The following is a 27,884-nucleotide window of genomic DNA, read 5'->3' as shown; positions in this document are numbered from 1 at the left end:
TCACAAAAAAAATAAAAAAGAGAGTACTATGGGCGTTTTTGATCACCATTTGGATAGTCCCATCTCTCTGATTGAGAACAGGCCAATAAGCAAAGCAGTTAGTCTTACAACTTTGTTCTCTGCAGGGGTAAAGTTTTTAACTTCCTCCTGCAGCCCAAAGCATAAATTGTAGGTTGTGGTTTTTTCTTCTCACTCTCCAGAAGCAAGTTATCAAGATTCCCAGCCCATTTCCCAACAGCTCAATAAATGGATTTGGATAGAATTTAGTGTCCTCAGGCCCTTTTCTCTGCTGAGACAGTCTGACCAGTGCCAAATTCAGCCTGCCAAATGCACTGCCCCTCAGTATGTCTTTTATGAGCAGTGGACAGATGTGTGCTGAGAATATAATAAAGGGAGAGGAAAGAGTATGAGAAAAACTTTTCCACTGAAACAACTCCGCTTATCTAAATATAGCCCAATTCTACTCTTAATGTTGATTAGATAGTCCCAGAACTGCTCTTTGCTATTCCCTGCAACTACACACACACATACGCACGCACACACGCACACACACACGCACACACGCATACACACATGCTTTCCTATAAATAAAGAGGAAATGTAGCAGAGGCTCAAGAAGAGTAATTGGCTTGGGGCTGGTGTTACATAACCTTGTCGTTATTCCCCTTATTTTCACACTAACTTGAGTGGGGCTCTGGGGACAGCCATCTGGTCCTGATCATCATCTGGTTTCTCTCTTGTGCTTATGATCCTTCCTCCTTTGAGACTGCAGAAGGAACTTGGTAAGAAATCTCTTATCAAATTGCCTTTCACTTGAACTGCTAATTGTGAAGCGCACTGAAAACAATTGCTCTCCCTTTGTTATTAGTTTTTTCCATTCTTCCTCAAACTTTATAGCTTAAGAATTGAAACACACAACTGTTTCACTCCTTTTCTCTTTCAAAAGCTATAGTTGATGCATATAGCATTTTTCAGAATGCTTTTGGGATTAGGAGAAGTCGTGGCAGGAAGCAGATAGTATAGCAATTAAATCAGGGATTTTAGAGTCCGGTAGACTCAGGTTTTAATCCCACTGTGTCTTCTACTAAATTATAGAATCTTAGGTAAGTTATTTAAACTTGCTCTTTGACCAATGAATTATTTTAAAATGTATTTTAAACTTCAAAATGCATAGGGGAGTAAGATATCTATTTTTTCTCCTTAATTGAGGTATGCCTTCAAAGAGTAAAATAAACAAATATTAGGTGTTCAGCTTGATGCATTTTTACAAATGTGTACCCATCTGTAACCACCACTGGTCAACTTATAGAATATTTCCAGCACTCAGCAAGCTCCCTTGTGCTTCTAACTCAGTAGATCCCCCTCCATAGATATTACTATTCTGACCTTTTTCACCATAGCTTTGCTAATTCTTGATCATCATATAAATGGAATAGTATAATGTGTACTCTTTTGTGTCTGACTTCTCTCTCCCAACGTTATTGCTAGGCAATATGCTTAATTTATGTTTAACTTTTTAAGAAATGCCAAACTATTTTCCAACATGGCAGCACCATTTTATACTGGCACCAGCAACAATGTATAAGAGTTCCACATCTTTGTCAACTTTTGGTATGGTCAGTCCTTTTAATTCCAATATATGTGTCATGGTACCTCATCATTATGGTTTTAATTTCCATTTCCTTAATGACTAATGATGCTTAACATCTTTTCATGTGCTTATTTGCTATCAATATATCGTCCTTAGTGAAGTATCTTTTCAAATCTTCTGTCTATTTTTAAAATTAGTTGCTTTGCTATTGAGTTTTGAGAGTTCTTTATGTATTCTGGATACAAGTCCTTTACCAGATATATGAGTTGCAAATATTCTCTATCAATCTATAGCTTGTCTTTTCATTCTCTTAACAGTGTCTGTCAAAGAACAGAAGTTCTTAATTTTGATAAATTTCTATTTATCATTTTTTTCTTTTATGGATTATGCTTTTGGTGTTATAGCTAAGAAATCTTGGCCTAACCACAGGCCACAAATGTTTTCTCTTATGTTTTATTCTAGAAGTTTTATAGTCTTAGGTTTTACATTTAGGTCTATGATTCATTTTGAGTTAATTTTTACATAGGGGGCAAAGAATGGATAAAAGTTCCCTTTTTTGCATACAGATATATAATTATTCCGGGATCATTTGTTGAAAAGACTATTCTGTATACACTGAAATGCCCCTGTACTTTTGTTGAAAATCAATTGACCATGTTCTGTTCTGTTGATCTGTTTGCTACCTTGTCATCATTACCACACTATCTTGATTACTGCAGCTTTATAATAAGTCTTGAAGTCAGGTATAAGTTTTTCAACTTTGTTCTTCCTTTTCAAAGTTGCTGTGGCTTTACATTTCCATATCCATTTTAGAATCATCTTGTTAATTTCTACAAAAAAAGGCTACTGAGATATTAATTGAGATTAACTGGAATCTATAGATTAATTTGGGGAGAACTTACATCTTTACAACACTGAATCTTCTGATTTCTGTAATTTCACTAAGCAGTGTTTTGTAGTTTTCAGTATACAGGTCTTTCACATATTGGTCAGATTTATCCATAAGCATTTCACGTATTTTGACATTATTATGATACTGATTTTTTAAATTTCAACGTTTGATTGTTTGTTGCTAGGATATAGAAATACAATTAATCTTTGTAGGGGGCCAGCCCGGTGGTGTAGTGGTCAAGTTCACGCATTCCGCTTTGGTGGCCCAGGGTGCACCGGTTCAGATCCTGGGTGCAGACCTACTCACCGCTCATCAAGCCATGCTGAGGCAGCGTCCCACATAGAAGAGCTACAACTCTACAACTATGATACACAACTATGTACTAGGGCTTTGGGGAGAAAAAAGAAAAAGAGGAAGATTGGCAACAGATGTTAGTGCAGGGCCAATGTTCCTCAAAAAAAAAAAATTTGATGATAACCCACAACCTTGCTAAACCAACTTATTAGTTCTAATGACTTTTATGTAAATCCCACAGGATTTTCTAGGTAGATGATCATGTCATCTGCAAATAAAGACAGGCTTATTTCTTTCTTTCCAATCTGAATGCCTTCTATATCTTTTTCTTGCCCTATTGCACTGGCTAAAACTTCCATACAACATTGAATAGAAGTGGCAAGGACAAACATACTGCCTTGTTCCTGATTTTAGGGGGAAAGCATACAGTCTTTCACCATTAAGTGTGATATTAAACTGTAGGTTCTATATACATGACATTTGTTTATCACATTTATCCCTTCTATCCCTAGTACATTGAGACTTTTTATCAGGAAAGGATATTGGATTTTGTGAAATGCATTTTCTGAATCTCTAATTTGTCTCTTAATATGGTGTGAACGTTGATCAATTTTCAAATGTTAAGCCAACCATGCATTCTTAGGATAAACTCCACTTCATTATAATACATTACCCATTTTATATATCATTGGATTGGATTTGTTAAAATTTTGTCGAGAATTTTATACCTAAGTTTGTGGTAGCCAGCCTCTAAGATGGCCCCCTAATGATCTCTGCCTCCCTTGAACAGTCCCTTCCCATATTGTACTCTAGTTGACCAATACAATACTGTAAAACTGTTGCTATGTTGCTTCTGAGATTAGCTTATAAAAGACACCATGGCTTCCACCTTGCTTGCTCTCTCTCTCTTGCTTGGATCACTTATGCTGAAGAGAGCCAGCTTCCATGTCATGAGCAGCCCTATGGAGAGGCCCACATGGCAAAGAAACTGAGGCCTCTTGCCAGCAGCCACATGAGTGAGCTTAGCATCAGATTCTCCAGCCCTAGTCAAGCCTTCAGATGATTGCCACCTGGGCTGACAGAGTGACTGCAACCACATGAGAGAACCTGGGCCAGAACCATCCAGCTAAGCCACTCTCTGGATTCCCAATCCCCAGAAACTGTAAGAAAATAGGTGTATGTTGTTATGCAGCAATAAAAAATAATACAGACACCATTAAATTACATGGAAACAGTTTGATCCTTTCAGGTCTTGCTTTTAAGCTTCGTTAGGCTGGACAAGAACTGCATTTAGTCTAGGCAACACCCTCTTAGTACTCTATCCAATACCCTGTGAATTATGAGGTTACCCACTCCGGGCACTGTTCTATCCTTTCAGGTAGTTCTTTCCTCAGCCTCAAGTAATTTCTTTATACACATGTGTGCTGATCATACTCAACTGAATACTCAAGGGGGTGCCTTTGCAGATCTCCAGGATTTTCTTTATGCAGCTCTCTCTTCTCCAGTACTCTGCCCTATGAACTCTAGCCATGTTGGCTTCCCCAAATTCCTAGCTCCATCTCCTCAACTCAAGGAGACCACCAGATTTTTCTTGGTTCCTCCTTCCTGTGCTATGGCCTGAAAATTCTCTCCAGGCAGCAAGCTGGGACAATCATAGGGCTAACTTGATTAGTGGCCTGTCTCCCATGGATCATTGACCTTCATTGCCTGACGTCCAATGTCTTCAGTGCCATTGTTTCATTTATTTTATCTGGTTTTTTAGTTGTTTCAGGTGAGAGGGCAAATCCAGTCTCTGTTTATTACCTCTTCATAAGAAGTGGAAGTTCCAACAAGTCTCTCTTAAGCTCCAGAGAAACAGAACCAATAGGATGCATGTATATATAGAGAGATTTATTTTAAGGAATTAGCTCATGTAATTGTGAAGACTGGCCAGTCCAAAATCCATAGGGTAGGCCTGCAGGCTGGAGACCCAGGGAAGAGCCCACGTTGAAATTCAAGTGCAAAGGCTATCGGCTGGCAGAATTCCTTCTTGCCCAGGAGAGGTCAGTCTTTGTCCCATTAAGGCCTTCAACTGACTGGACAAGGCCCACCTACATTATGAAAGGCAATCTGCTTTACTCAAATTCCAACAATTTAAATGTTAATCTTACCTGAAAACATTCTCACAGAAACATCCAGAATAATGTTTGACCAAATATCTGAGCACCGTGGCCCAGTCAAGTTGACACAAAAATTAACCATCACAGTAATATAAAGAAAATAAATAATTACATTGGTTGTTAGGAACCAAGATTTTCAGCTTAAGATAAAAAGAGACACAAATATAAAATCAAAGAAGTAACTGATTTTTAAAAATTGAAATTATCAGTATAAACTCATGTCATATTTTTCCTTTTCAAAACAAACAAAATGTATTTTCTAGCTCAGTCCTCTAAGAGTCTAGAACCTCTAGCAATAAACTCTCCTAGTGCCCATATTATAGTATCTAAATACCATTTCCTGCTAAAAAGAACCAAGGTTTTTATGAGAATGGCTTTCTTTGGCCAGTTGAATTCCTTTCCCGGTGCTGGGCACCACTGGGTACCTCTCTCTTTAAAAGACTTGCAATCTCATTTAAAGGGGACCTCATGAAGTTTGTAGGAATTATCCAGATTTAACTTGCACTGAGTGAGTCACAGACTCTGGGAGCATGCAGGGAGGAGTGTGGGTGCCACAGTTCCTAGAAACTGACTCCTGGCACGTCCCTGGACTACACTCATTATTTACATTCTTATCGCAGAGAGTACTGGATCTTTCTAGAATGAGGTCTCAGCCCTTTGGTCCAAGAGTGCAAGCATGATTCCACAAGTAAATTTAGATTTACAAACCTAAATTTTCATTGCAAAGATTTCCCCTAAATACAGTCAGAAAAGTAAATATGTCACAATAAATGAGTTAATAAATATATTTTATACAACATGTAAACCAGTATTCCAAAAAAACCCAAAATCTGTCCAGGGTAGGACTGGAAATGTTTAAGTTGCTCCTGAGACATCTTGTCATACCAGAAAGCAAAGAAGCTACAAAAGAATATTGGAGTTATGTCAGAAGGACGCAGGAGGCAACTCAAAGGGGTTCACTGGCCAAAACTAACAGTAACTGTAACGGATGGAAACATATAAAATATGTTTTTAAAAATCCGTGAGTTCATAATGATATTTAGGATTGGGGAGGACTTCACTGATCACCTTCAGAGGGTGCTGGGGTATAACTCATTCTTCTGGAAACTGGTGAAGGGAAAGAATCAAGTATTTATGCTGCTTTTGTGGTTCTAGGTAATCAAATAACGGATGAAAGTTTTCTTTATAAAGAATTCTTGCTAATACAAAAGAAATGATAGGAAAATCTCCATTTTTCAGCCCTCAACGAAATAATGGATCTAGGAAACAATCATCAATTACTACTAAGATATTAAATGAAAGATTGATGGGAAACTTTATAATGGCTGGATCAGGATGACAATACCTAAATTAAAAACACTGATCAATCTTAACATCACAAAGAGAAAGACAATTACGTGCCTTCAAATCAGATTCAGTAGGAAGCATGCAGAACGATCTATGAAGTAGTTTTTATCAAAATAAGAAAAAAAAAGAGGCTGAATCTGATGAAGCCTCAGATACAACTACAATTTTCAGGAAATATGGAAGATAAAGGGAAATATTAAAGGATACCATGGAAATGAAATCCAAAATCTATAAAATGATATTGGAAAAATAACCAGTTTTTTCCAATAAATATTAAAAAAAAAATAGGAAGAGGACCTCCATAGGCTAAAAAACATTTAAGAGATGTAACAGTTAAAGGCAATAAATGGACTTTAGAACCCGATTCAAACAAATCAATATTAAAAAGACAAGTATGTGACACTTGGGGAAATCTGAACACTGGCTGGATATTAGTTGATGTCTTAGTCTGTTCAGGCTGCTATAACAAAAATACCATAGACTGGGTGACTTATAAACAGACATTTATTTCTCCCAGTTCTGGAGGCTGGGAACTCCAAGTTCAAGCTGCCAGCAGATTTGGCATCTGGTGAGTTTCCACTTCCTGGTTCATAGATTGATGGCCATCTTCTCGCCGTGTCCTCACATGGTGGAATGGGCAAGGGAGCTCTCTGGGGTCCCTTTTATAAGGTCACTAATCGCATTCATGAGGGCTCCACCTTCATGACCTAATCACCTCCCAAAGGCCCCACCTCCTAATATCACCACACTGAGGGTTAGCTTTCAACAAGCGAATTTGGGCAAGACACATTCAGTCTATAGCAGACAATATTAAAGAATTATTATTAAGGTTTTTAAGGTGTGTGGCTATGTATATACAAAATAGAATTCTATCTGTTAGATATATACTGAAGTATCATGTCCAATATGTAGAACTGATTTTAAAGTAATTCAGTGGAAGTGTTGGCGGGTGAGAATTAAATGAAACATGACTAGCCCATGTTAATTGTTACAGAGTAAGTAACAGAGGGTCATTATTCTGTTCTCTGCTATTATCATGTTTGAAAATTTTAAATACAAAAATAAACAAAAAGAGTAGGTCTCTGGATTCAGACGCTAGGTTGAATTTCCAGCTTTACTAGGTGCATAATCTTAAACAATTTACTTAGCCTCTTAGCCTCAGTTTCCTTATGGACTGGACAATAAAAGTTCTCACCTCATAATAAGGATTAAATGAGACACTGTACATAAAGTGCTTGACGCAATGCCTGGCACAGGGTGAAGTGCCATAAGATGTTGGCCCTAGTTATCATTACTTAATATTCACTTTGTATGTTTATGAGATTTAATCTCTCCTCTGTCAAATTTTAGACCTTTTAGAAGTATATAAATTAGGAGAAATTTTAAGCTTTAAAAAGAAATCTATTTTCTCTTTTAACCTTATTCATATCTCCTATATTTTTTCTGTATAAAATATGTACGTTATGAGTTCTACACATCATTTTGTAAAAGAAACTTTGCCCAAGAGAAGAAAATCTGAGAAGGAACATTTCCTGAGAAGCAGAATCACTGAGAAATAAAAGAACTGATGTGGAAACAATGAGTCATGAAGCTATAATGATAGACTTTTTGTTCTTACGTTATCCTTCTAACTTTGTTCAGAACTTTGAAAACACTGTCTATATAAACATACTTGGTGTCACCACTGACTCACTGAGCTTTTGGCAAGCCTTTTGGGCCTCGTCTTTAAGAGGGCCTGATATAATACTGAATTCATATATTACACCAGAGGACTCATATCAAGCCTCCCACAGAAAGGCTTTATTTCCAAGTGCATTACCTTGCATTCATACAATATATTTGCTTCATACAGCCCTCTGAATTAAGACATTATCATATTTCACAAATAAAGAAGCTCTAAGTAATACCACGATCAGAGATAAAGCATGTGAAAACCATCTTGCCTTACACTACAATGGTGCACTGTCAACACTGCATTATCCGAAGGTATGTTTACATCCCCCCAACTTCACCACAGTCAATTTTACCTCCAAGTTCTCTCACAGCTGTACCTAATTGGTTACTGTGCATACCCTTGGTTTAGTTATCCTTTGAGCCTTTATAAAAGGTAAAATTTTTTATCATAAAATTACTAAGAATGCATCATCCAAAAATCTATGAGAGAAAAACTCCACCCATAATGTCATCACCTTAACACATCATTTTACTTTTTACGTCTCATTCAGCCTGAAACTCATATTTTTAAACCAAATTATCCATTAACTTTTATCTTCTCCCCTACCACCCCCACCCTGTTTTAGGAAATACTATGAGTCAGAGAGAAATAAAATTAAGAAAGAGCCTTATTTAATGTGCTTCTTTCTAGCAGTCTGAGATATTTGCAAAACGGAATCATCCCCGGAATGCCTGTTTCCTGGCCCCATCCACCCATCCTGTTTGTACTGTTTTTCTCCAGTGAAATGTTCTTCACTCTTTGCCTCCCCTTGTCTAATTTTTCAAAGCCAGAACACATTCAAACTCCTTTTTCCCTTGGTTGTTGATTTGTAAGTGTATACCTCCAAGTCAGTGATTCTTACTTTAGCTGCGTTTTAGAACCATCTACCGTAGTGCTTTTTATAAATTAGCTACCAGGCCCTCCACCAGACTGCGAATCATAATCTCTGGGATTGGAGTATGTTTTGTTTAAATTTCTCCAAGTGATTCAGAGGACCAAGGGTTTGGAAACCATTGTTCTAGCAATTGCTCCTGTCCTGGTCAGTTCTAGTTAGTTCCATCTTCCATTCTTTTACCACTATCAGTACATCCCTTGATATTCTAAAGAATAAAGCTCACAGAAGACATATCTATTTGGTTTCTGGCTTAAGCTGTTCTTACTCTAGGAACACTGGCCTCCCTGTCTCTCCCCCTAGTTTACATTCTCTTTTTGGTACCATCTCTGAACTTTTGATTAGCCTCCCTGAATTCTCTTACGGCAGTGGTTCTCAAACTTTAGTGTGTAGCAGAATCACCTGGAGGGCTTGTGAGAACACAAATTTCTAGGCCCCAACCACAAATGTATAATGCGGTAATTCTGAGAATCTGCATTTCTAACAAGTTTGCAGGTGATAGTGATGTACCTGGTCAGGGGACGACACTTAGAAAATCACTGTTACAGGTTTTCTAATTAACCCTATAACTTGGGCATCACCTGGCAGTTTGACAGAGTTAAGCGACCCCTTCATCTCCCCAGAATAATCATACATCTCCCTTTAACAATCTATTTCTGAATCACAATACACATTTGCATTTTAAAGCAATTAAATCCAATAAATTAGATTTAAATTGAGTGCTTACTATGGGCAAAACATGGTTCTGATTACTAAAAAACTCTGATTTTTCATAATACATTAGAATTATTAAGGTACATTTTCTTGTTAGAACATAAACCTGTGACCCCAATTTAAGAAGGGAACAGCTCTACTCTCAAAATGATGGGGTTCTTTGTTGAAGAGTTCTGTCACATCAAACTCCAGTTCATAATGACCTTTAACTGATACTGAACTTAATTCCTTACATTTTAGTACTAAATTATCTTTCCATTGTAAGTGGGCTAATTTTATCTCTAACCAGAATGTAAGCTCTGTAAGGAGAGGACTCTGTGTCATCCTTTTTATCCCAATAGTGCTGGAGATGGGACAGGCACTCAGCCCTTATTGGCTGACTCATTCATTCATCACTTCCCAACGTGCTTTTCCTAAACTAGGGCTCTAAAGGGGGCCATGAATTGCAAAAGCCATCAGTCTCAGCCAGTAGAAAAACAGATTTCCAAGCCAACTGAATGATATGTGTTTTAGTCACTCTCCTGGATCATGCAGGATTTTTGCCTTTTTTTACGTTGATAACTGAGATCTGACTGTACCATGATGAATCATCAAGAAAAAACACTGGAGATAGTAAGCTAGGGTTAGAAATGAAATCGCATATTACCAATAACAGCCCAAATTCCAGGAATACAAGGGCTAGAAATTGAAAATGGAATTCTTTTTGTTCATCTTCCTGAAAATGTCACTAATAATTCCTTTTTAGACATCAAAACTGGATCAATTTCAAAAGCAAAAGGGAAATTGAGGAACAAAAATTAAATATTCAAATAACGCACCTATTGGGCTTATATGTTCATTGTGACTATCAGTAAAGTTATTAATACATGGCAAGAGTGAGTTCAACCAAACTCAAAGTGATTATTAACTCCCACATAAATTCCACCACACTGTTGACAAGTGATTCTAACTTCTATTTTCATAAACATTTTACCCAATTCTGTATTTTCCTAATTAGAACAATTAACGAGGACTCATGAAGGTACGTAATGTTATCACCCTATAAATTCATGGCTCAGAGGCTCTGGGACTCTGCCCTTAATGCAGCCACTGTTCCCAGTCACTGCTCTTCTCTAATAAAACCACTACCACCATCCCATGCTGCAAGCCCTTTCTCTTCCTGGCATTATTAGTATGATGTGAGAGAGAAGAAATAGCAGATGAAGGTTCAGAAAAAACGAAACGAAGCCTATCATTCAGGTGCTAAAAACCACAGTTCTATCCTCACAATCCATTTGGAGCTTGTTTTAATGGAGAAATCAAACCTCACAAATCTTTTTCAGAAATGGAATGGATAACAACAGCAAAATTGGGCTGTTACTGAAATAAAACAGAAAATATGCTAGACACACTATTTAGGCCTTAGCACAAAAAAATAAATTTAAATAGATATAAATATTATATACTCTTTAACAGTGATCTTTAAACTTGGTACTTCTAGAGAACAAAAGACCCACCCATGACATTCCATCTTATAACAACTTGTCAGTGGAAAATAAAATTTACTAATCGCTTCTGTACACATAATTTTCAGAATTTTTCATTTACCCAGATGTTAATTTTTATGCTTTTGGTCAATACTCAAATGTTATATAAAATGCATTTATAAAGCTCAATAGTTTCATGCAAACTACATTTTAGACATAGAGAACCTTTACTAATGACCAATGATCTATGGCCCATATTTAAAGAACCACCTTTGTCTGTTTTTTTTAATTCTTTAGCTGAAAAAAAAACCAAAAAATAAAAAAACAAAACTGGAATGGTAGTGATTAACTTACCTGGGGAAATGCAGGAACTGTATTCTTTTGAATTCCTAAGTGCCACCAAATATTTGGGCAAAAGAGAATAAATCAATGATATGAAACAATGTTTCTCAATGTTGACAGCACTATTTTGGGCCAGATAATTCTGTTGTAAGAAGCTGTCCTGTGCATTGTAGGATGTTCAGCAACATCCCTGGTCTCTATTCATTCATTAGACGCCCCTACTACCGTCCCACACTCTCCATTGTGACCACCAGAAATGTCTCCAGACATTGCTAAATGTCCCTTGTGAGAGCAAAAACTATCTTTGGGTGACAGCCACTATTATAAAGTGACAGGAGGATAAAGTCCAAACTTAGATACTCATTAAAAAACTATGATTCTGGCGGCTGGCCCCGTGGCCTAGTGGTTAAGTTTGGCACACTTTGCTGTAGCAGCCGAGGGTCGGTTCCCAGGTGCAGACCCACGCCACTCACCAGCAGCACCCATGCTGTGGCGGTGACCCACATACAAAATAGAGAAAGACTGGTACAGATGTTAGCTCGGGGCAAATCTTCCTCAAGCAAAAAGAGGAAGATTGGCAACAGATGTTAGCTCAAGGCGAATCTTCCTCAGCAAAAAAAAAAAAAAAACTATGATTCTGCAATCTCCCAGAAGTGTCAATTTGGTTTTTTGCATTATCTCAAAGTTTTTCCCAAGTTTCATATTTCCCCAATGGAGTAATTCTGCAAGGTACAAATGACACTCCAGAGACAAGAAGAAAAGTTTATTTTACTGTCCAATTGTTTTCTTAAAAAAATTTAATTTTTGATAAAATAAAACAAACTTTTAGTACCATAGAAACCTTTCGACATGTACAATGACATATTATTATTATGTACAACTTTGAAAACAAATGCTTCCAGCTCCAAGGAAAGTGATGTTGAACATCCTGACTATACTTAAGCTGTAGGAAATTTCCTGGATGGCCGATGTTTTCCTTGACTTGGAAAAAAAATTATACAATTGAAAAATATAAATAAGACCTTCAGTGAGTAGAGAATCATAAAATTGCTTTCTCAAGTTCAGTCATCTGGATCTTGGGGAATATATAATAGTTATAAGAGTTCAACAAGCAAAATGAAAGTCTGTGGGTATTCAAACTTGAGTACTCCAGGAGATGTCCTGTAGGTTCACAGTCGGTCTATCAAAAATAAAAGCTATTCTTCTTGTGGTGGAACTTGGTATCTGGTTCATATACCATTCTTCACCAGCTCATGGACTCCATTCTCATCAATGATTAAAGGTGCATGGAATTCTTTATCTGCCACATAACTTTCTATTCCCTAAAAGAAGGGTTGAAATGAAACAGAAAATTGGTGGGCACTAGTCACGCAATGCTGAACTTAGTGTCTAAAATAATGATTTAAAGCATGAATGCCAAAAGTTGGGATGAGATGCAGAATTTAAAAGTTAATAAAAATCTATTTAGTATACTTTTTAAACTGGGCTTAATGACCTATTTATAGAAGCATAAAACAAACAACAAAAGAAGAAAAACAATTCTGATTATAATTTCTGAAGTTAATAAGATGATAGTCATTCTTTCTATAATCATTACTCAGTCAAGTTAACTTTCTAAGCAAGGTAGCTGTCTCTGATGCTACAACTAAGCAATCTGACAAAGATCTCCAAAAAAGTTATTACATATTAAAACAGTAGGGACGCTAAATCCCCCAGTCTTACAAAAAGTGAGAGTATTAAGCACATAAACAAAACAGACCCTTTGAGAGGAAAAATTACATTGCATTAAAAAGAGCCAGATGATTTATCTAAAAAAAGAAAGCTAATGTTTTAAAAACCCATTGCATTTCAGTGTATAGGTGAAATGGACTAAATATTAAACATTCTGTTCATGGCAACTAACCCACTTATGGGACAGATGCAAAGCCATAACCGGAATTCTCAAAGAGGAGGATTCAGAACAAATGCAGCTTCTTGGCTCATTTCCAGCATGAGCTCCTCAGGGCAGGACCATCAGAAAATGCTGCATCTTCTCTAAGGGCAACTCTACTTAAACATAAAACATCAGAATGCTACTTTTAAAAGGATAGGGGAAAAAAGCAAAGCAAACTTACTTCTCCAGCATAGGAGATAAGAGGAGAGATTTCACACTGGATTGGTACATCATTGGCATCCTTCAAGCTAAGGAAAAAAACAGACGTGTTAAAGATTTTGCTTCCCATGTTACTTGCCAGAGGGAAAGTACAGACCATAACTTTCCTCTGAGAAGCTTGCAGATAACAAAATTCTCCTGCTTCAACAAATAGAAAGATCCTACCCTAATCATCACTAAATTCCCTGAGGATTAAGTTAACATAAAATTGTCATGGTCCAAAAGACACTATTTGGGACAAGTGCCAGTAATTACTGGTAGCTCCTCACAGCACTTCACCAATATTGATACACTTATCCCCTAATGTACATCTCATTTTTTATCATTTCTAAGTTTTAATTTGATAAAGAAGGGACTATTTACTGGGTATATACTATGCTCCAGGCCCACTGCTAGGGAATCCTTCATACTTCATTTTAAACTTGCCACAACCTTGCCAGTTAGGTACCAATACTGACAAACATTCTAAAGCACAGTCCAATACAGTGGCCACCAGCCATATGTGGTTACTTAAACTTAATTAAAATTTTAAAAATTGGTTAAAATTTTAAAATTCAGTTCTTCAGTCATAATAACCACATTTCAAGTGCTCAGTAGCCATGAGTGGCTAATGACTATCAAACAGGACAGCACAGATATAGAAGATTTCCTTCATTACAAAAAGTTCTATTGGACAGTACTGTTCTAAAGCTCAGTTAAACTAGTTCCCACTACATGTTTTTCTGCCCAAATCTCCTAGATTAGCTGAGCTGATTTATTCAATGTTTCAAAGGGCTTCTCTGTTACTTTCACCAAAGTCCCTCTTTAAGGAGCTAAGGCAGAATGCCCCCCAGCGAAGGCAAGGCTGACGTCACCATCTGCTTCCTCTAAGTCATGTTTCTAACATTTATAGCCACTTGCAATCCTGAGTTTCTAAGTCATCTAATACAAATTCAATAAATAGTATTTTTAATATGTTTAAAGTTATTAGACCTCTACGTTTTTCACCATCTCAAGAATTTTACCAATAGGATACAGGGCGCACGAAAATCCAGTCTCTTGCAGCCTCAAACCATAGCTCTCTTTGTTTTACCAAACATGTAGTTCATTTGAAGCTTTGGTGGAGTCAATAAAATCAGAGGGCTTCTGAGGTTAGCCACGCCCAATCTTTCTCTAAATAGGACTATTCAGCCAGCATTCAAGGTACTCCAACTTACTTGTCCTGCGACACTCCACTCGAACCAGGCCAGTTGCACACACTTTGGAGTATTCCAAGTCATTCTCAACTATCGTCCCTTTGACTATCCAAATTACACCCATCCCCCAAGATCTAGCTCAAGCCCCAACCTTCCTTTGACCACTGCATTTCACAGTGATTGCTCTTATTCATTTATTTACACACAAAAAAAATACATTTATTAGACATCTGCTAAGTCACTGCCTTCTACAGTAAGTATTTATACCACACATTTAACACAAAAACACATACCACCTGACGATGTTACTTAATTTTTGTTATGTGCATCTTGAACCTTCCAGTAGGCTGTAAGAAATGACTTATTTCTCTTCTGTAAGCTACTTCAGTACCTGGGATACTAACAGTACATGAAGTTCTGTGAACAGGCCTACAAACGCTTTTTGGCTGAATGAATAAATAACTACAAGGGCAGATGGATGACAGACTAATTTGGAGAAAAGATGAATTTAAAGAAGAGGCACGTATGTCTCCAGGTATGTGTCACATTCTATCAAAAGTGCTTAAAGAGGGCCGGCCTCCGTGGCTTAGTGGTTAAGTGCACATGCTCCACTACTGGCGGCTCGGGTTCGGATCCCGGGCGCGCACCGACGCACCGCTTCTCCGGCCGTGCTGAGGCCGCGTCCCACATACAGCAACTAGAAGGATGTGCAACTACGACATACAATTATCTACTGGGGCTTTGGGGAGAAAAAAAAAAGGAGGAGGATTGGCAATAGATGTTAGCTCAGAGCCGGTCTTCCTCAGCAAAAAGAGGAAGATTAGTATGGACGTGAGCTCAGGGCTGATTTTCCTCACAAAAAAAAAAAAAAAAGTGCTTAAGAGATCTGGTCCAGACCCTCTGGGGCAGCTCAGAGTCATATCAAACCAAATGGGGAAAATGAGGACTCATTCCATTGATAAGATGTATATAGCCCAGTCCCATAGGAACCTGAGGGATTTGGCATGCCAGGATCAGAAGGTGGTTTTCAGCCCGAGGAACACACAGCTGACCTAAATATAACTTCTCTTCTAGTACCACAAAGATACCCCAAGAATCTAAGAAAGTCAACTTTAACAAACAAAGTTGGATGCCAGGAGGAGGAAAGACAGAAGCTACCATCACCAAATGTAAAATCTCAGGAGATAGGCAAATTAGCCCAATAACAGTATTCTTTAGCCAAGCATCCTTTTGGTAGCTAACACTGTTCAGTGAGCACTAAGGTGAAAAATAAAAATAATGTCATTTTGTCAAACTCAGCACCCTTGCTTCCATTCTTTCAGAGTATCTCCAAGCCGTTTCTTCACTCTTATACAAAATACTTCTTTTTCAGCTCTCACTTTTCAGTAGTCTTTTTCCTACTCTGAGAGCATCCTTTAGTGCTAAGAATTTCAGCAGGAACTATTTCTAAGTCCATATCTCATTTGGGGCCAAACTTTGATTTCAGTTTAATTATTCTACAAATGACTATAATAAAGTAAATGGAGGGGATGGGTACTAAATAAAAGAACCCAAACAAGAACTAATTAATGTTTAGAAATTTTTGTATGTTAACTGAGATAGCTGGATGTTGTTTTCAGTTATATAATTAAGAAACTATTTCACTTTTTAGGTTAAAAGCTGTGGTTCAATGAGAAGGAAATCTAGGGTCAAAAATTTATTTCTTAAATTATAAAAGCAGCTTGCTTCTACATATTAAAAATAATGGATGGGACAGAAAATGACAAGGGGCTCTGTATCCCAGTTCCCATAGCATGAGGGGCAATAGTCACCTATAGCTCCTATAAGAAATTAGCCAACCAGCGGCATAATATCTGACTTTGCCTGCTACTAAAGCATTGGGGAGTACCCCCAGAAAACCCGGTTCACAAAGAAACTAAAACTGGCTCTTAAAGGGCCCGCGCACAAACTCACCCATTCCAGAAAGCATCCTAAAATCACCAGAAAGAAAGGTGCACAGTGCTGGGGTGAAAAGAGACTCACCTAATAGGCCCTGAGTGCATCTCGGTGAGGGGTGAGACCTCTCCAGGGACTGGGACATTGGTGGCGGCCATTGTTGTGGCCTGGTGTGAGCGTGCTGACACAGACGCCGTTGAAGTTCTCCCTGAGGCCTGCTAGCCCAGGGTCTGCTCCACCCGCTAGAGCACCGATTTAATCCAGCTCAGCCAGGGCAGGCAGCCCACCCTAGAGACTGGCCCCACCCAACAACAAGCCCTCAGGCAACGTGTGGGCCTGCATAGATTGGTGACTGGATTCTCTGCAGCCTGGCAACTGAGCCGACTTGAGTGGGGCAGGGTGTGCACAAGGAGCGGGTGGAGAGTGTGGGGTGGTGGCGGAGTGTGTGGGGCTCCCGCCGTGGAGAGACTGAGTCCACTTGGGGGTCGGGGCGCTCACACCGGGCAGGACTGTGTTGACTGTGTGTGTGGACCTGTGGGCAACAGGGCTTGTCAGCTGCAGAAGACTTGTGCTTCTCAAAGACCCACATAGGAGGTTTGCCCCACCTTCCAAAGCCTGAAACAATTGGGTGCTCCTGTGCCTGAGGCCAGCCCCACCCACATCATAATCAAAATGTCCAGAATTAAAGATAAAGAGAGAATCCTAAAAGCCGCAAGAGAATGTCAAGTTACATACAAAGGAAACCCCATAAGGCTATCAGCTGACTTCTCAGCAGAAACCTTACAGGCTAGAAGAGAATGGCACGATATATTTAAAGCGCTAAAAGAAAAAAACTTACAGCCAAGAATACTCTACCCAGCAAGGTTATCATTCAAAATGGAAGGAGAGATCAAAATTTTCCCAGATAAGCAAAAATTAAAGGAGTTTGTCACCAAGAAACCAGTGCTACAAGAAATGTTAAAGGGACTGATTTAAGGGGAAAAGAGAAGACCAAAAATAGGAAAAATTATCTATTTTCATGATTAGAACGTAATGGATACAAATGCACAAAAAAGAGGTTAGATATGATATCAAAAACATAAAAGGAGGGAGGAGGGGAGTTAAAGAGTACAGCTTTCAGACAGAGGTCAAACTAAAGTGACCATCAATTCTGTATAGAAGAAGTAAGGAACAGAGAAGGACTACTAAAACACTGAGAAAAAAAAAAAAAAAAGTTAAAAAATGGCAGTAAGTACATACCTATCAATAGCTACTTTAAACGTCAATGGACTAAATGCTCCAATTAAAAGGCATAGGGTGGCTGACTGGATAAAAAAACAAGACCCATATATATGCTGCATACAAGAGACACACTTCAGACCTAAAGACACTCACAAACTGAAAGTGAAGGGATGGAAAAAGATACTCCACGCAAATGGCAATGAAAAGAAAGCTGGGGTAGCAGTACTCATATCAGACAAAATAGACTTTAAAACAAAAACTGTAAAAAGAGACAAAGAAGGGCATTACATAATGATCAAGGGAACAATCCAACAAGAGGATATAACACTTGTAAATATCTACGCACCCAATGTAGGTGCACCTAAATATATAAAGCAATTATTAACACACATAAAAACAGAAATAGACAGTAACACAATAATAGTAAGGGACTTTAACACTCCACTTACACCAACGGATAGATCATCCAAACAGAAGATCAATAAGGAAACATTGGCCTTAAACGACACACTAGAACAGATGGACCTAGTAGATATATACAGAGCATTCCATCCAAAAACCGAAGAATACACGTTCTTTTCAAATGCACATGGAACATTCTCCAGGATTGATCACATATTAGGCCACAAAACAAGTTTCCATAAATTTAAGAAGATTGAAATAATACCAAGCATCTTTTCTGACCACAACGGTATGAAACTAGAAATCAATTATAGGAAGAAAATCAGAAAAGCCACAAATACATAGAGATTAAACAAAATGCTACTGAACAACGACTGGGTTAATGAAGAAATCAAAGAAGAAATCAAAAAATACCTGGAGACAAATGAAAATGAAAATACGACATGCCAGAATTTATGGGATACAGCAAAAGCGGTTCTAAGAGGGAAGTTTATAGCGATACAGGCCTATCTCCACAAACAAGAAAAATCTCAAATAAACAATCTAACAATGCACCTAAAGGAACTGGAAAAAGAAGAACAAACAAAGCCCAAAATCAGTAGAAGAAGGGAAATAATAAAAATCAGAGCAGAAATTAATGAAATAGAGACCAAAAAAACAATAGAAAAAATTAATAAAACCAAGAGCTGGTTCTTTGAAAACATCAACAAAATTGACAAAGCTTTAGCTAGACTCACCAAGAAAAAAAGAGAGAAGGCACAAATAAGTAAAATCAGAAATGAAAGAGGAAAAGTTACAACAGACACCTCAGAAATACAAAAGATTATAAGACAATACTATGAAAAGCTATATGCCAAGCAATTCGACAATCTGGAAGAAATGGATAAATTCTTAGAATCATACAACCTTCCAAAACTGGATCAAGAAGAAGTAGAGAATTTGAATAGACCAATCACCAGTAAGGAGATCGAAACAGTAATCAAAAACCTCCCCAAAAATAAAAGTCCAGGACCAGACGGCTTCCCTGGTGAATTCTACCAAACATTCAAAGAAGACTTAATACCTATCCTTCTCAAACTCTTCCAAAAAATTGAGGAGGAGGGGAAGCTCCCTAACTCATTCTACGAAGCTGACATTACCCTGATACCAAAACCAGACAAGGACAACACAAAAAAAAAAAAAGAAAATTACAGGCCAATATCACTGATGAACATCGATGCGAAAATCCTCAACAAAATACTAGCAAATCGCATACAACAATACGTTAAAAAGATTATACACCATGATCAAGTGGGATTTATTCCAGGGATGCAGGCATGGTTTAACATTCGCAAATCAATCAACGTAATACACCACATTAATAAAATGAAGAACAAAAATCACACGATCATCTCAATAGATGCAGAGAAAGCATTTGACAAGATACAGCATCCATTTATGATAAAAACTCTGAATAAAATGGGTATAGAAAGAAAGTACCTCAACATAATAAAGACCATATATGAGAAACCCACAGCTAATATCATCCTCAACGGTGAAAAACTGAAAGCTATCCCTCTAAGAACAGGAACCAGACAAGGATGCCCACTGTCACCACTCCTATTTAACATAGTACTGGAAGTCCTAGCCAGAGCAATCAGGCAAGAGAAAGAAATAAAAGTGATCCAAATTGGAAAGGAAGAAGTGAAACTGTCACTATTTGCAGATGACATGATTTTATATATAGAAAACCCTAAAGAATCCACCAGAAAACTTTTAGAAGTAATAAACGAATATGGTAAAGTTGCAGGATACAAAATCAACATACAAAAATCAGTTGCATTTCTGTACACTAACAACGAAGTAGCAGAAAGAGAAATTAAGAATACCATCCCATTTACAACTGCAACAAAAAGAATAAAATACCTAGGAATAAACTTAACCAAAGAGGTGAAAGATCTGTACACCAAAAACTATAAAACATTTCTGAAAGAAATTGAAGAAGACACAAAGAAATGGAAAGATATTCCGTGCTCTTGGATTGGAAGAATTAACATAGTTAAGATGTCCATACTTCCTAAAGCCATCTATAGATTCAATGCAATCCCTATCAAAGTTCCAACAACATTTTTCACAGAAATAGAACAAAGAATCCTAAAATTTATATGGAACAACAAAAGACCCCGAATAGCTGAAGGAATCCTGAGAAAAAAGAACAAAGCTGGAGGTATCACACTCCCTGATTTCAAAATATACTACAAAGCTATAGTAACCAAAACAGCATGGTACTGGCACAAAAACAGACACACAGATCAATGGAATAGAATCGAAAGCCCAGAAATAAACCCACACATCTATGGACAGCTAATCTTTGACAAAAGAGCCAAGAACATACAATGGGGAAAAGAAAGTCTCTTCAACAAATGGTGTTGGGAAAACTGGATAGCCACATGCAAAAAAATTAAAGTAGATGCTTACCTTATACCATACACAAAAATTAACTCCAAATGGATTAAAGACTTGAATGTAAGACCTGAAACTATGAAACTTCTAGAAGAAAACATGGGCAGTACACTCTTCGACATTGGTCTTAGCAACATCTTTTCAAACACCACATCTGACCGGGCAAGAGAAACAACAGAAAAAATAAACAAATGGGACTACATCAAACTAAAAAGCTTCTGCACAGCAAAGGAAACCATCAACAAAACGAAAAGACAACCTAACAATTGGGAGAAGATATTTGCAAACCATACATCTGATAAGGGCTTAATCTCCAAAATATATAAAGAACTCATGCATCTCAACAACAAAAAAACTAACAACCCAATTAAAAAATGGGCAAAAGACCTGAACAGACATTTCTCCAAAGAAGATATACAGATGGCCAACACCACATGAAAAGATGTTCAAAATCACTAACTATCAGGGAAATGCAAATCAAAACTACAATGAGATATCACCTCACGCCCGTCAGAATGGCTATAATTAACAAGACAGGAAACAACATGTGTTGGAGAGGATGTGGAGAGAAGGGAACTCTCATACACTGCTGGTGGGAGTGCAAACTGGTGCAGCCACTATGGAAAACAGTATGGAGATTCCTCAAAAAATCAAGGATAGAACTACCATATGATCCAGCTATTCCACTGTTGGGTATTTATCCAAAGAACTTGAAAACACCAATTTGCAAAGGTACATGCACCCCTGTGTTCATTGCAGCGTTATTCACAATAGCCAAGACTTGGAAGCAACCTAAGTGCCCATCAAGGGATGAATGGATAAAGAAGATGTGGTATATATACACAATGGAATACTACTCAGCCATAAGAAACGATGAAATCCAGCCATTTGTGACAACGTGGATGGACATTGAGGGTATAATGCAAAGTGAAATAAGTCAGAGGGAGAAGGTCAAATACCGTATGATTTCCTTCATTAAGTAGTAGATAATAACAACAATAAACAAACACATAGGGACAGAGATTGGATTGGTGGTTACCAGAGGGGAAGGGGGGAGGGAGGAGGGTGAAAGGGATAATTCGGTACATATGTGTGGCGATGGGTTGTAATTAGTATTTTGGTGGTGAACATGATGTAATCTATGCACAAATAGAAGTACAATGATGTACACCTGAAATTTTTACAATGTTATAAACCAATGTTACTGCAATAAACAAAAAATTAAAAAAAAAAAAAAAAAGAAATTAGCCAGATCTGTGAGTTCACTTCATTGTCTACAGGGCCACATCCCAGAAACACTGACACTCACAGGGACTTGTCTCTACAGGGCAAAGATGAATGGCACAGGCAGGAAAAAACACACAGATGAAATTGACATCACTGCCACTCTATTTCCTAAATGACTCCCATCTCCAGATCTTCTGCCCTGTACACATTACCAAAATTATCTTAAAATTCAAACTAAACCTAATAACTTTTAAAATGTAGCAAGAATATCAAGCTGTCTTTTTAGCTATAAAGATAATGGCTTTTTCAAACTCTGTCAGAACCCAGATGAGAAGATATGTGTTACTTCTATCTAAAAATTATCTGTCATTAAAACAAAAAGATACTCTCTCTCAGAGTAAGATAATAACTGATGAAAATTAACACACAGAGACCAAGGAGTGTAGCTGTTAGCATGAGACTAAATCAAAAGAACAATTTTATCCACATTAGGAGCCATCAAATATGTCAGGAACAGTTAACCTTTATACTGAGAGCATATATCCAATTCAGTAAGACATATCTTCAGAACGTTATTTTTATCTAGCTTATGCTTATGCTAAAAGGGATAAGTTGGGATCCAAATTTGTTCTCCCTGGCCTATTACCTGCTCTAGATTTTATCTATCATTTGTAAATTCATCACTACAAGCTCAAAAACCTATGGTGAGATTCTTTAGTAAAGCATGCTCCCCACTTCCAGCATGCACTGAGATTCTGAGTTAGTGTCATCCAGATAGATACCTGCCACCAAGGAAGCAGTACACCCCCACCAAAGCTTCAGCTATCCACCCCCAGACCACCAAAGGGCAGAGCGCTAAACTACAATGCCAGTTAGTACGGAGGGAAGCACAGCCCCATCACCATGCACTGCAGGCAGGGTGGTATATTTACTTGTGATTGACATCAGCTGTGATGGTCTCTGACTTTCCATTTGTAGCACTGTCATGTAGGAATAAATAAGCATTAATGGGAATGGAAACAAACCAAACAATAACAATGAAGTGGAATTGCAAAATATACTTGACTGAAAGGCATGTATTTATAGTAAATTATAAACTTGGCAAAGGAGAACCGAGAGGGTAAAGAACAAACTCAATGGCCAAAGATGAAGGATGAGGACAATCTGACAAGCCACAGAGCAAGCTTGTTGACAAGACAGAGCCTGCAAGTGGCCCTGGACTATGAGACAACTTACCACTGCTCCTTCTTGTAAAAACACAGTTACGGACCAGTAAGTTTGTGTGCATGCTGCCAGCAATTTTATCCCTTATGAATATAAATTATATGGCAGAATGTTTTTTACATAAGTACAAAAACACTGAATGATTTAGAAGGGGGGACTTCTAGGTGCCAATGAAGGTTTTTATCATAAAATATAAGATTTAGCTTAAAAGTGTTTTATCTCAGATTTGAATAGCTACAAGTACCTTCTTTTTTAACTTCTAAAATCCCAAGACGTTTCTAAAGTTTGAGTACCAGTGAATGTAAGCGGCATTCACTCCCCTTCCCGGCACCTTCCTCCGTGACTGGAAAGTGCCATGGTAAGAACTGTGTTGGGCCTGTGTGGGTAGTGGGTCTTCTGGGGGGTCTCATAGATGGCACTTGTCACGGGGCCACACATATATGGGCAGCAACAAGCAAGCCTCTGCCCTGTGGTATGGTGTGCCACTGCTGGGCTTTAACTAAATGGCATACCAAAACAACTACCTTCTGACCATTATTCAGTACAAGTCATCTCACTGACTTGGTGGAGATGTATCCAAAGAAACAAGGAATTTAGAAGATTCCTCTTCAAGAGGAAGTAAAGTTGTCGTTCTCTTGGTCATGGGCAAAGCTGTCATTATTTCACAACAGGAACTGCCCACCTCAATACTTTGCTTTTTTAAAAAGATCTAGGCATACATCAGAGAGAGAGGAGAAAGATGTCCAAGAGGAAACATCCAGGAAGCATTCACACAAAAGAGAAAAGATACTGACTTACCGGGGAATTGCTGGGAGGCGAGAGCCATTCTCATCTATGAAGTGGCCCCCTGCGTTGAGGACCCAGCAATGATGAAGGGACATCAAGGCATGCCGTGCAGTGGTGGGGTTGTCCTTCCCATTCTGACTGTCCGCATTCTTTAGCGGGGAAAACTCATCTTCCCGTAATACTTCATACACCACAAACTTCCTAGAGCGGAACCATACAAAGACTGCTTTATTATGAAATGAAACTGCACACACAGCTTCTGACTCCTCTCTACAAAGCTAAATCTTTGGTCTTCAATAATAGGCAGTCTTAATCCAATTTCAAATGAATGTTGAAAGAAATAACGCTGGTTCCTGGACTAAATAAAGTTGGATTCTCTTCTCTAATGCAAAATGAGAAGTTATGTCCACCTGCAAATATAAAACACTTCCTCTTAAGTCAGAAAGATTAGAAATGTTAATGCAAAAGGATCACATTAGTATTTGTTCTGGAAAAAACAAACAGGCAAAAAGAAAGATTTAGAAATGTATCTGGGAAGATTAATCTCATATATAGCTAATTTGTCTTCTCTATTTTCATATTGGTCAAATTCTGAGACACATATCTCAACATCAAATGTGATCTTTTACAGAGAGCTACATAATCTAAAAATATGTTCACTGAAACATTTACTGATAGATCAGTAAGACATCTAAACACAAAATGAGCCAATTCTCTATCTCAACCTTTTTAGTATCTCAGCCAAGACAAGTGACTTCAACAATTTTACAGGAAAGCCAGATAATGAACTAATTGATGTAAAGAAAAATATCTCACAGGCAACTCAAACCATACTTCTGGATTGGTGCTTTAAAACTAGAGAATGATAATGAATCTAGACTATATACTCACACTCAAAATGCCACATCTGACACATACGCTATCAAACATTTCCTGAAAACAGTGTCCTGCCTAAGAGTGTAAAAAGCTACATTTCAAGATCTATACTTAATCTTACTGGTGCTATTTAAAACATACTTTGCAAACTGGAAGATGTCAAAGACAAATTTTTCCATCTTTATTCCATTTGGTTTGTCTGGCTTAATTAACTGTCCCTGGGAATCCACATATGGAATCTTCTTTTGAGCCACATGGTGCTGCAACTGAGGTTCATAAACACTAAGTAGGAAAAAAAAGACATAATCAAGTTTCCAAATTTAAAATGCCAGAAAATCTGATAATCACACTCAGGAGCAAATGCACCAACAGCCAGTACCAAGATTTTCAAAGTGAAGATCATTTGTTAAGTTTCAGTTCTTATTTAAATATTAAATACATTTCCCTATTCATTTCCTTAAATTAAAAAAAATCAGATAATGATCTCCATGTTAAAAAATACACACACAGCTCACACCAATGTCTCTCCCATAGTTTCCATGTCTTTTTATAAAATCTTCTACTCTTTGGCCCAACTTTCCCAACTCAGATTCCTTCAAGTACGGGATAGAAAGATGAGTAAATTTACTACGGATTAATAATAACACAACCACAAACAGCATAGTGGAATGGGAAATATTTTGGAACTGGAGTTGATATTCTAAAGTAAAGCTGAGTAACTTTTTTAAAAGTAGGTAGTCATCTTGAATGTCTAAAGCTATCAAGTGAAGAATCAGATAGTGAGAATGTCCTTCATCTAAAAATCTGGTGGGATAAGACAGCTCTGATTTTATCCTAAGTAGCACTACCATGCTGATTTCCATCCAGGTCTCAAGCTCTTTTTCCTTAATCTCTAACGCACTAGTTCCTAAATGCTAGTGTGGGAACCAGCTAAATTAAATTATGTGGGCAGCTTTCTAAAAATACAGATGCCCTGCATCTACCTCCAGAAATTCTGATTCAGTAGATGTAGGGTTAACATCTGCATTTTTTAAAGTTTCCAGTTGTGGTAGAGAGAGGGTGTTTCACTTCTTATTCTTTGCTTCACCAGAACTTAGTACAGCTGGAGGGAGGAGAGGAAGAGAAGAAAAGGGCAAAATGCTTCAGACTCCAGTTAACGCACTGGGGAATGGGTTCCTATGAATTTACACCCTACGATATATCTTACTAAAAACAACTACAAATGTGAGATAAATTTCCGTCTGATAAAGGTAATTCACAGGAAAGAATTCTATAGGATATGGACTTGAGGTGTCTTCCTACTTCTCAAGTGACTTAGTTTCTGATTAACAATAAATAAAATTGTAAAAAGCCCCCATCTTGCCCATACTTGACAACATCTCTCAGAAATGGTACAGTGAAGAAATGGTTAGCAATGTTCCCCGCGTTGAACAGCAGCCGTCCATCCGAGCTTCGTTTTTGAGCTGTCGCCAGGGAAATCTCACTATATTCTACCACCTGGTAGACTCCATCTACTCGGCAAACCACTCCAACTGGTTCTGTGGGGTTTGTTTTCTCTACCACCTGCCCACCAAAGAAAGACAACAGTAGAGGAAGAAATTTAACCAAATGCTGCGTGGAGATTTGTCACTTTCAAAGGCCACATTTACAATTTTGCTTACATTGTCTTTAAGGTATTAAGTCAAGAGGAATCTTTAACTTTAGACAATCACCTATCCATCTTTATATTCTTCGACAGCCTACTGTCCAACTGGAAATGAGGTAAATTATCTCCTTCCTATTTATCATCTAAGTAAACCATGGAGTAGAAATTCCACCATAAACAGAGAGCCCAGAGGAAATCACATTGGACTTGGAATAATTAAATGAGGAGTCTACATCCCCCCAAATATCTTTTATTTTTATTATTTAATTTATCCCTAACCACATTCAATTACTTTGAGAATGAAATGAAAATTCCTCTAGGATTCACAAGACAAAAGAAGTAAGGCATTTTGCCTCTCAGTTTATATTGCCCAAATCATTATTTCATTTGAAAATGGTGTTTCTTTTATTTTCATTCATGAATACAGCATATTCCTTGTTTTGCAGAGACTTGGCTTGGAGGTGTTAGTTAGAGCAGGCAGGTCACTGACCTCCCACTCCAACCTCAATCAGAAAAGCCCACCCATATTTTTCTGTTTTGCATGCTTAGATTTTGTTTCAAGTAAGAGATTCTAAGCTTTAAAAAAAGTTTGAAACCAGTGATTTGATAATCTATCAATGAGTCTAGCCTGGTAGGGAAGCTGAGAGAAAAGTGTATATCAAAATCAGAGGGAAAATATAAGAGTAAGTAATTTAAAAAAAAAAACCTCACAGGTGATTCTGATACCCCACCACCCTAATCTCACACACCACTGACTTAAGTGTTTAGAAGAAAATTATGAAAGAACTATATGCAGTGCACTAATATAAAATCAAGATTCAGATGAGATGAATATCCAGCAGAAGAATCAAACAATAAAAAATATTTGAAGATACTGTTTTGTTTGCCCTGTTCAATTTCCAATTCAGCCTGCTTCAGAGTATTTTGAAAAATCTGCCCCCAATTTAAAAAGTCTATCCTAAGTACACATGAAATTGTATCAATAAAGTTAAAACTTTTCTTCAGCAATTTATTTCCTAAAATAAATACAGCCAGTGGCAGTCTCTTCCAGACAACTAAAGCCACTGTTGAGAACTCTGTTTTCACAGCAATTAGAGATACAGGCACTGAGTCTAGCTCAGTGAGGCAGGGCTACTGGATACGTAAGCCTGCTGTGTAGTTTCACTGTTTGCCACTCTGAAAGGAGCACAGTATTCAATGAAAAGAAACTTTCTACCAAGGAAGTGGATTAAACTGGAGGGAAACATTATACAGCAAAATGATTTAAACCAATCATGGGTCTATTTGCAATTCCAGTCTATCAAGCCATCACCATCTCTCACTTCATATGCTCTAAAGTGGGTATCTTATTAGACAGAGAATTTGGAATACATTCCTCTCGTTCCCAT

The 27,884-nt window shown here is 37.7% G+C and overlaps 1 protein-coding gene across 3 annotated transcripts in view; it reads right to left on the bottom strand.

Annotated features, from left to right (window-relative positions):
* Positions 1-12,159: 12,159 nt before the first annotated feature.
* UAP1 (UDP-N-acetylglucosamine pyrophosphorylase 1) overlaps positions 12,160-27,884 on the bottom strand; it is a 39,330-nt gene continuing 23,605 nt past the window's right edge. For 2 of the 3 annotated variants that reach the window (XM_058539704.1, XM_058539703.1), the window contains 5 exons: positions 26,221-26,414; positions 24,993-25,133; positions 23,988-24,176; positions 13,526-13,592; positions 12,160-12,733 (listed from right to left, as the gene is read on the bottom strand). In XM_058539704.1, coding sequence (XP_058395687.1) covers positions 12,641-12,733; positions 13,526-13,592; positions 23,988-24,176; positions 24,993-25,133; positions 26,221-26,414 — 684 coding nt within the window. In that variant the 3' untranslated portion in view covers positions 12,160-12,640. Of the gene's footprint in view, positions 12,734-13,525; positions 13,593-22,897; positions 22,946-23,987; positions 24,177-24,992; positions 25,134-26,220; positions 26,415-27,884 lie in introns of all 3 variants that reach the window. The other variant, XM_058539702.1, reaches the window with a different exon arrangement.

Source organism: Diceros bicornis, chromosome 4 (assembly GCF_020826845.1).
Source record: "Diceros bicornis minor isolate mBicDic1 chromosome 4, mDicBic1.mat.cur, whole genome shotgun sequence".
Classification (NCBI taxonomy): Eukaryota; Metazoa; Chordata; class Mammalia; order Perissodactyla; family Rhinocerotidae; genus Diceros; species Diceros bicornis.
This window is presented reverse-complemented; position numbering and strand designations above follow the sequence as displayed.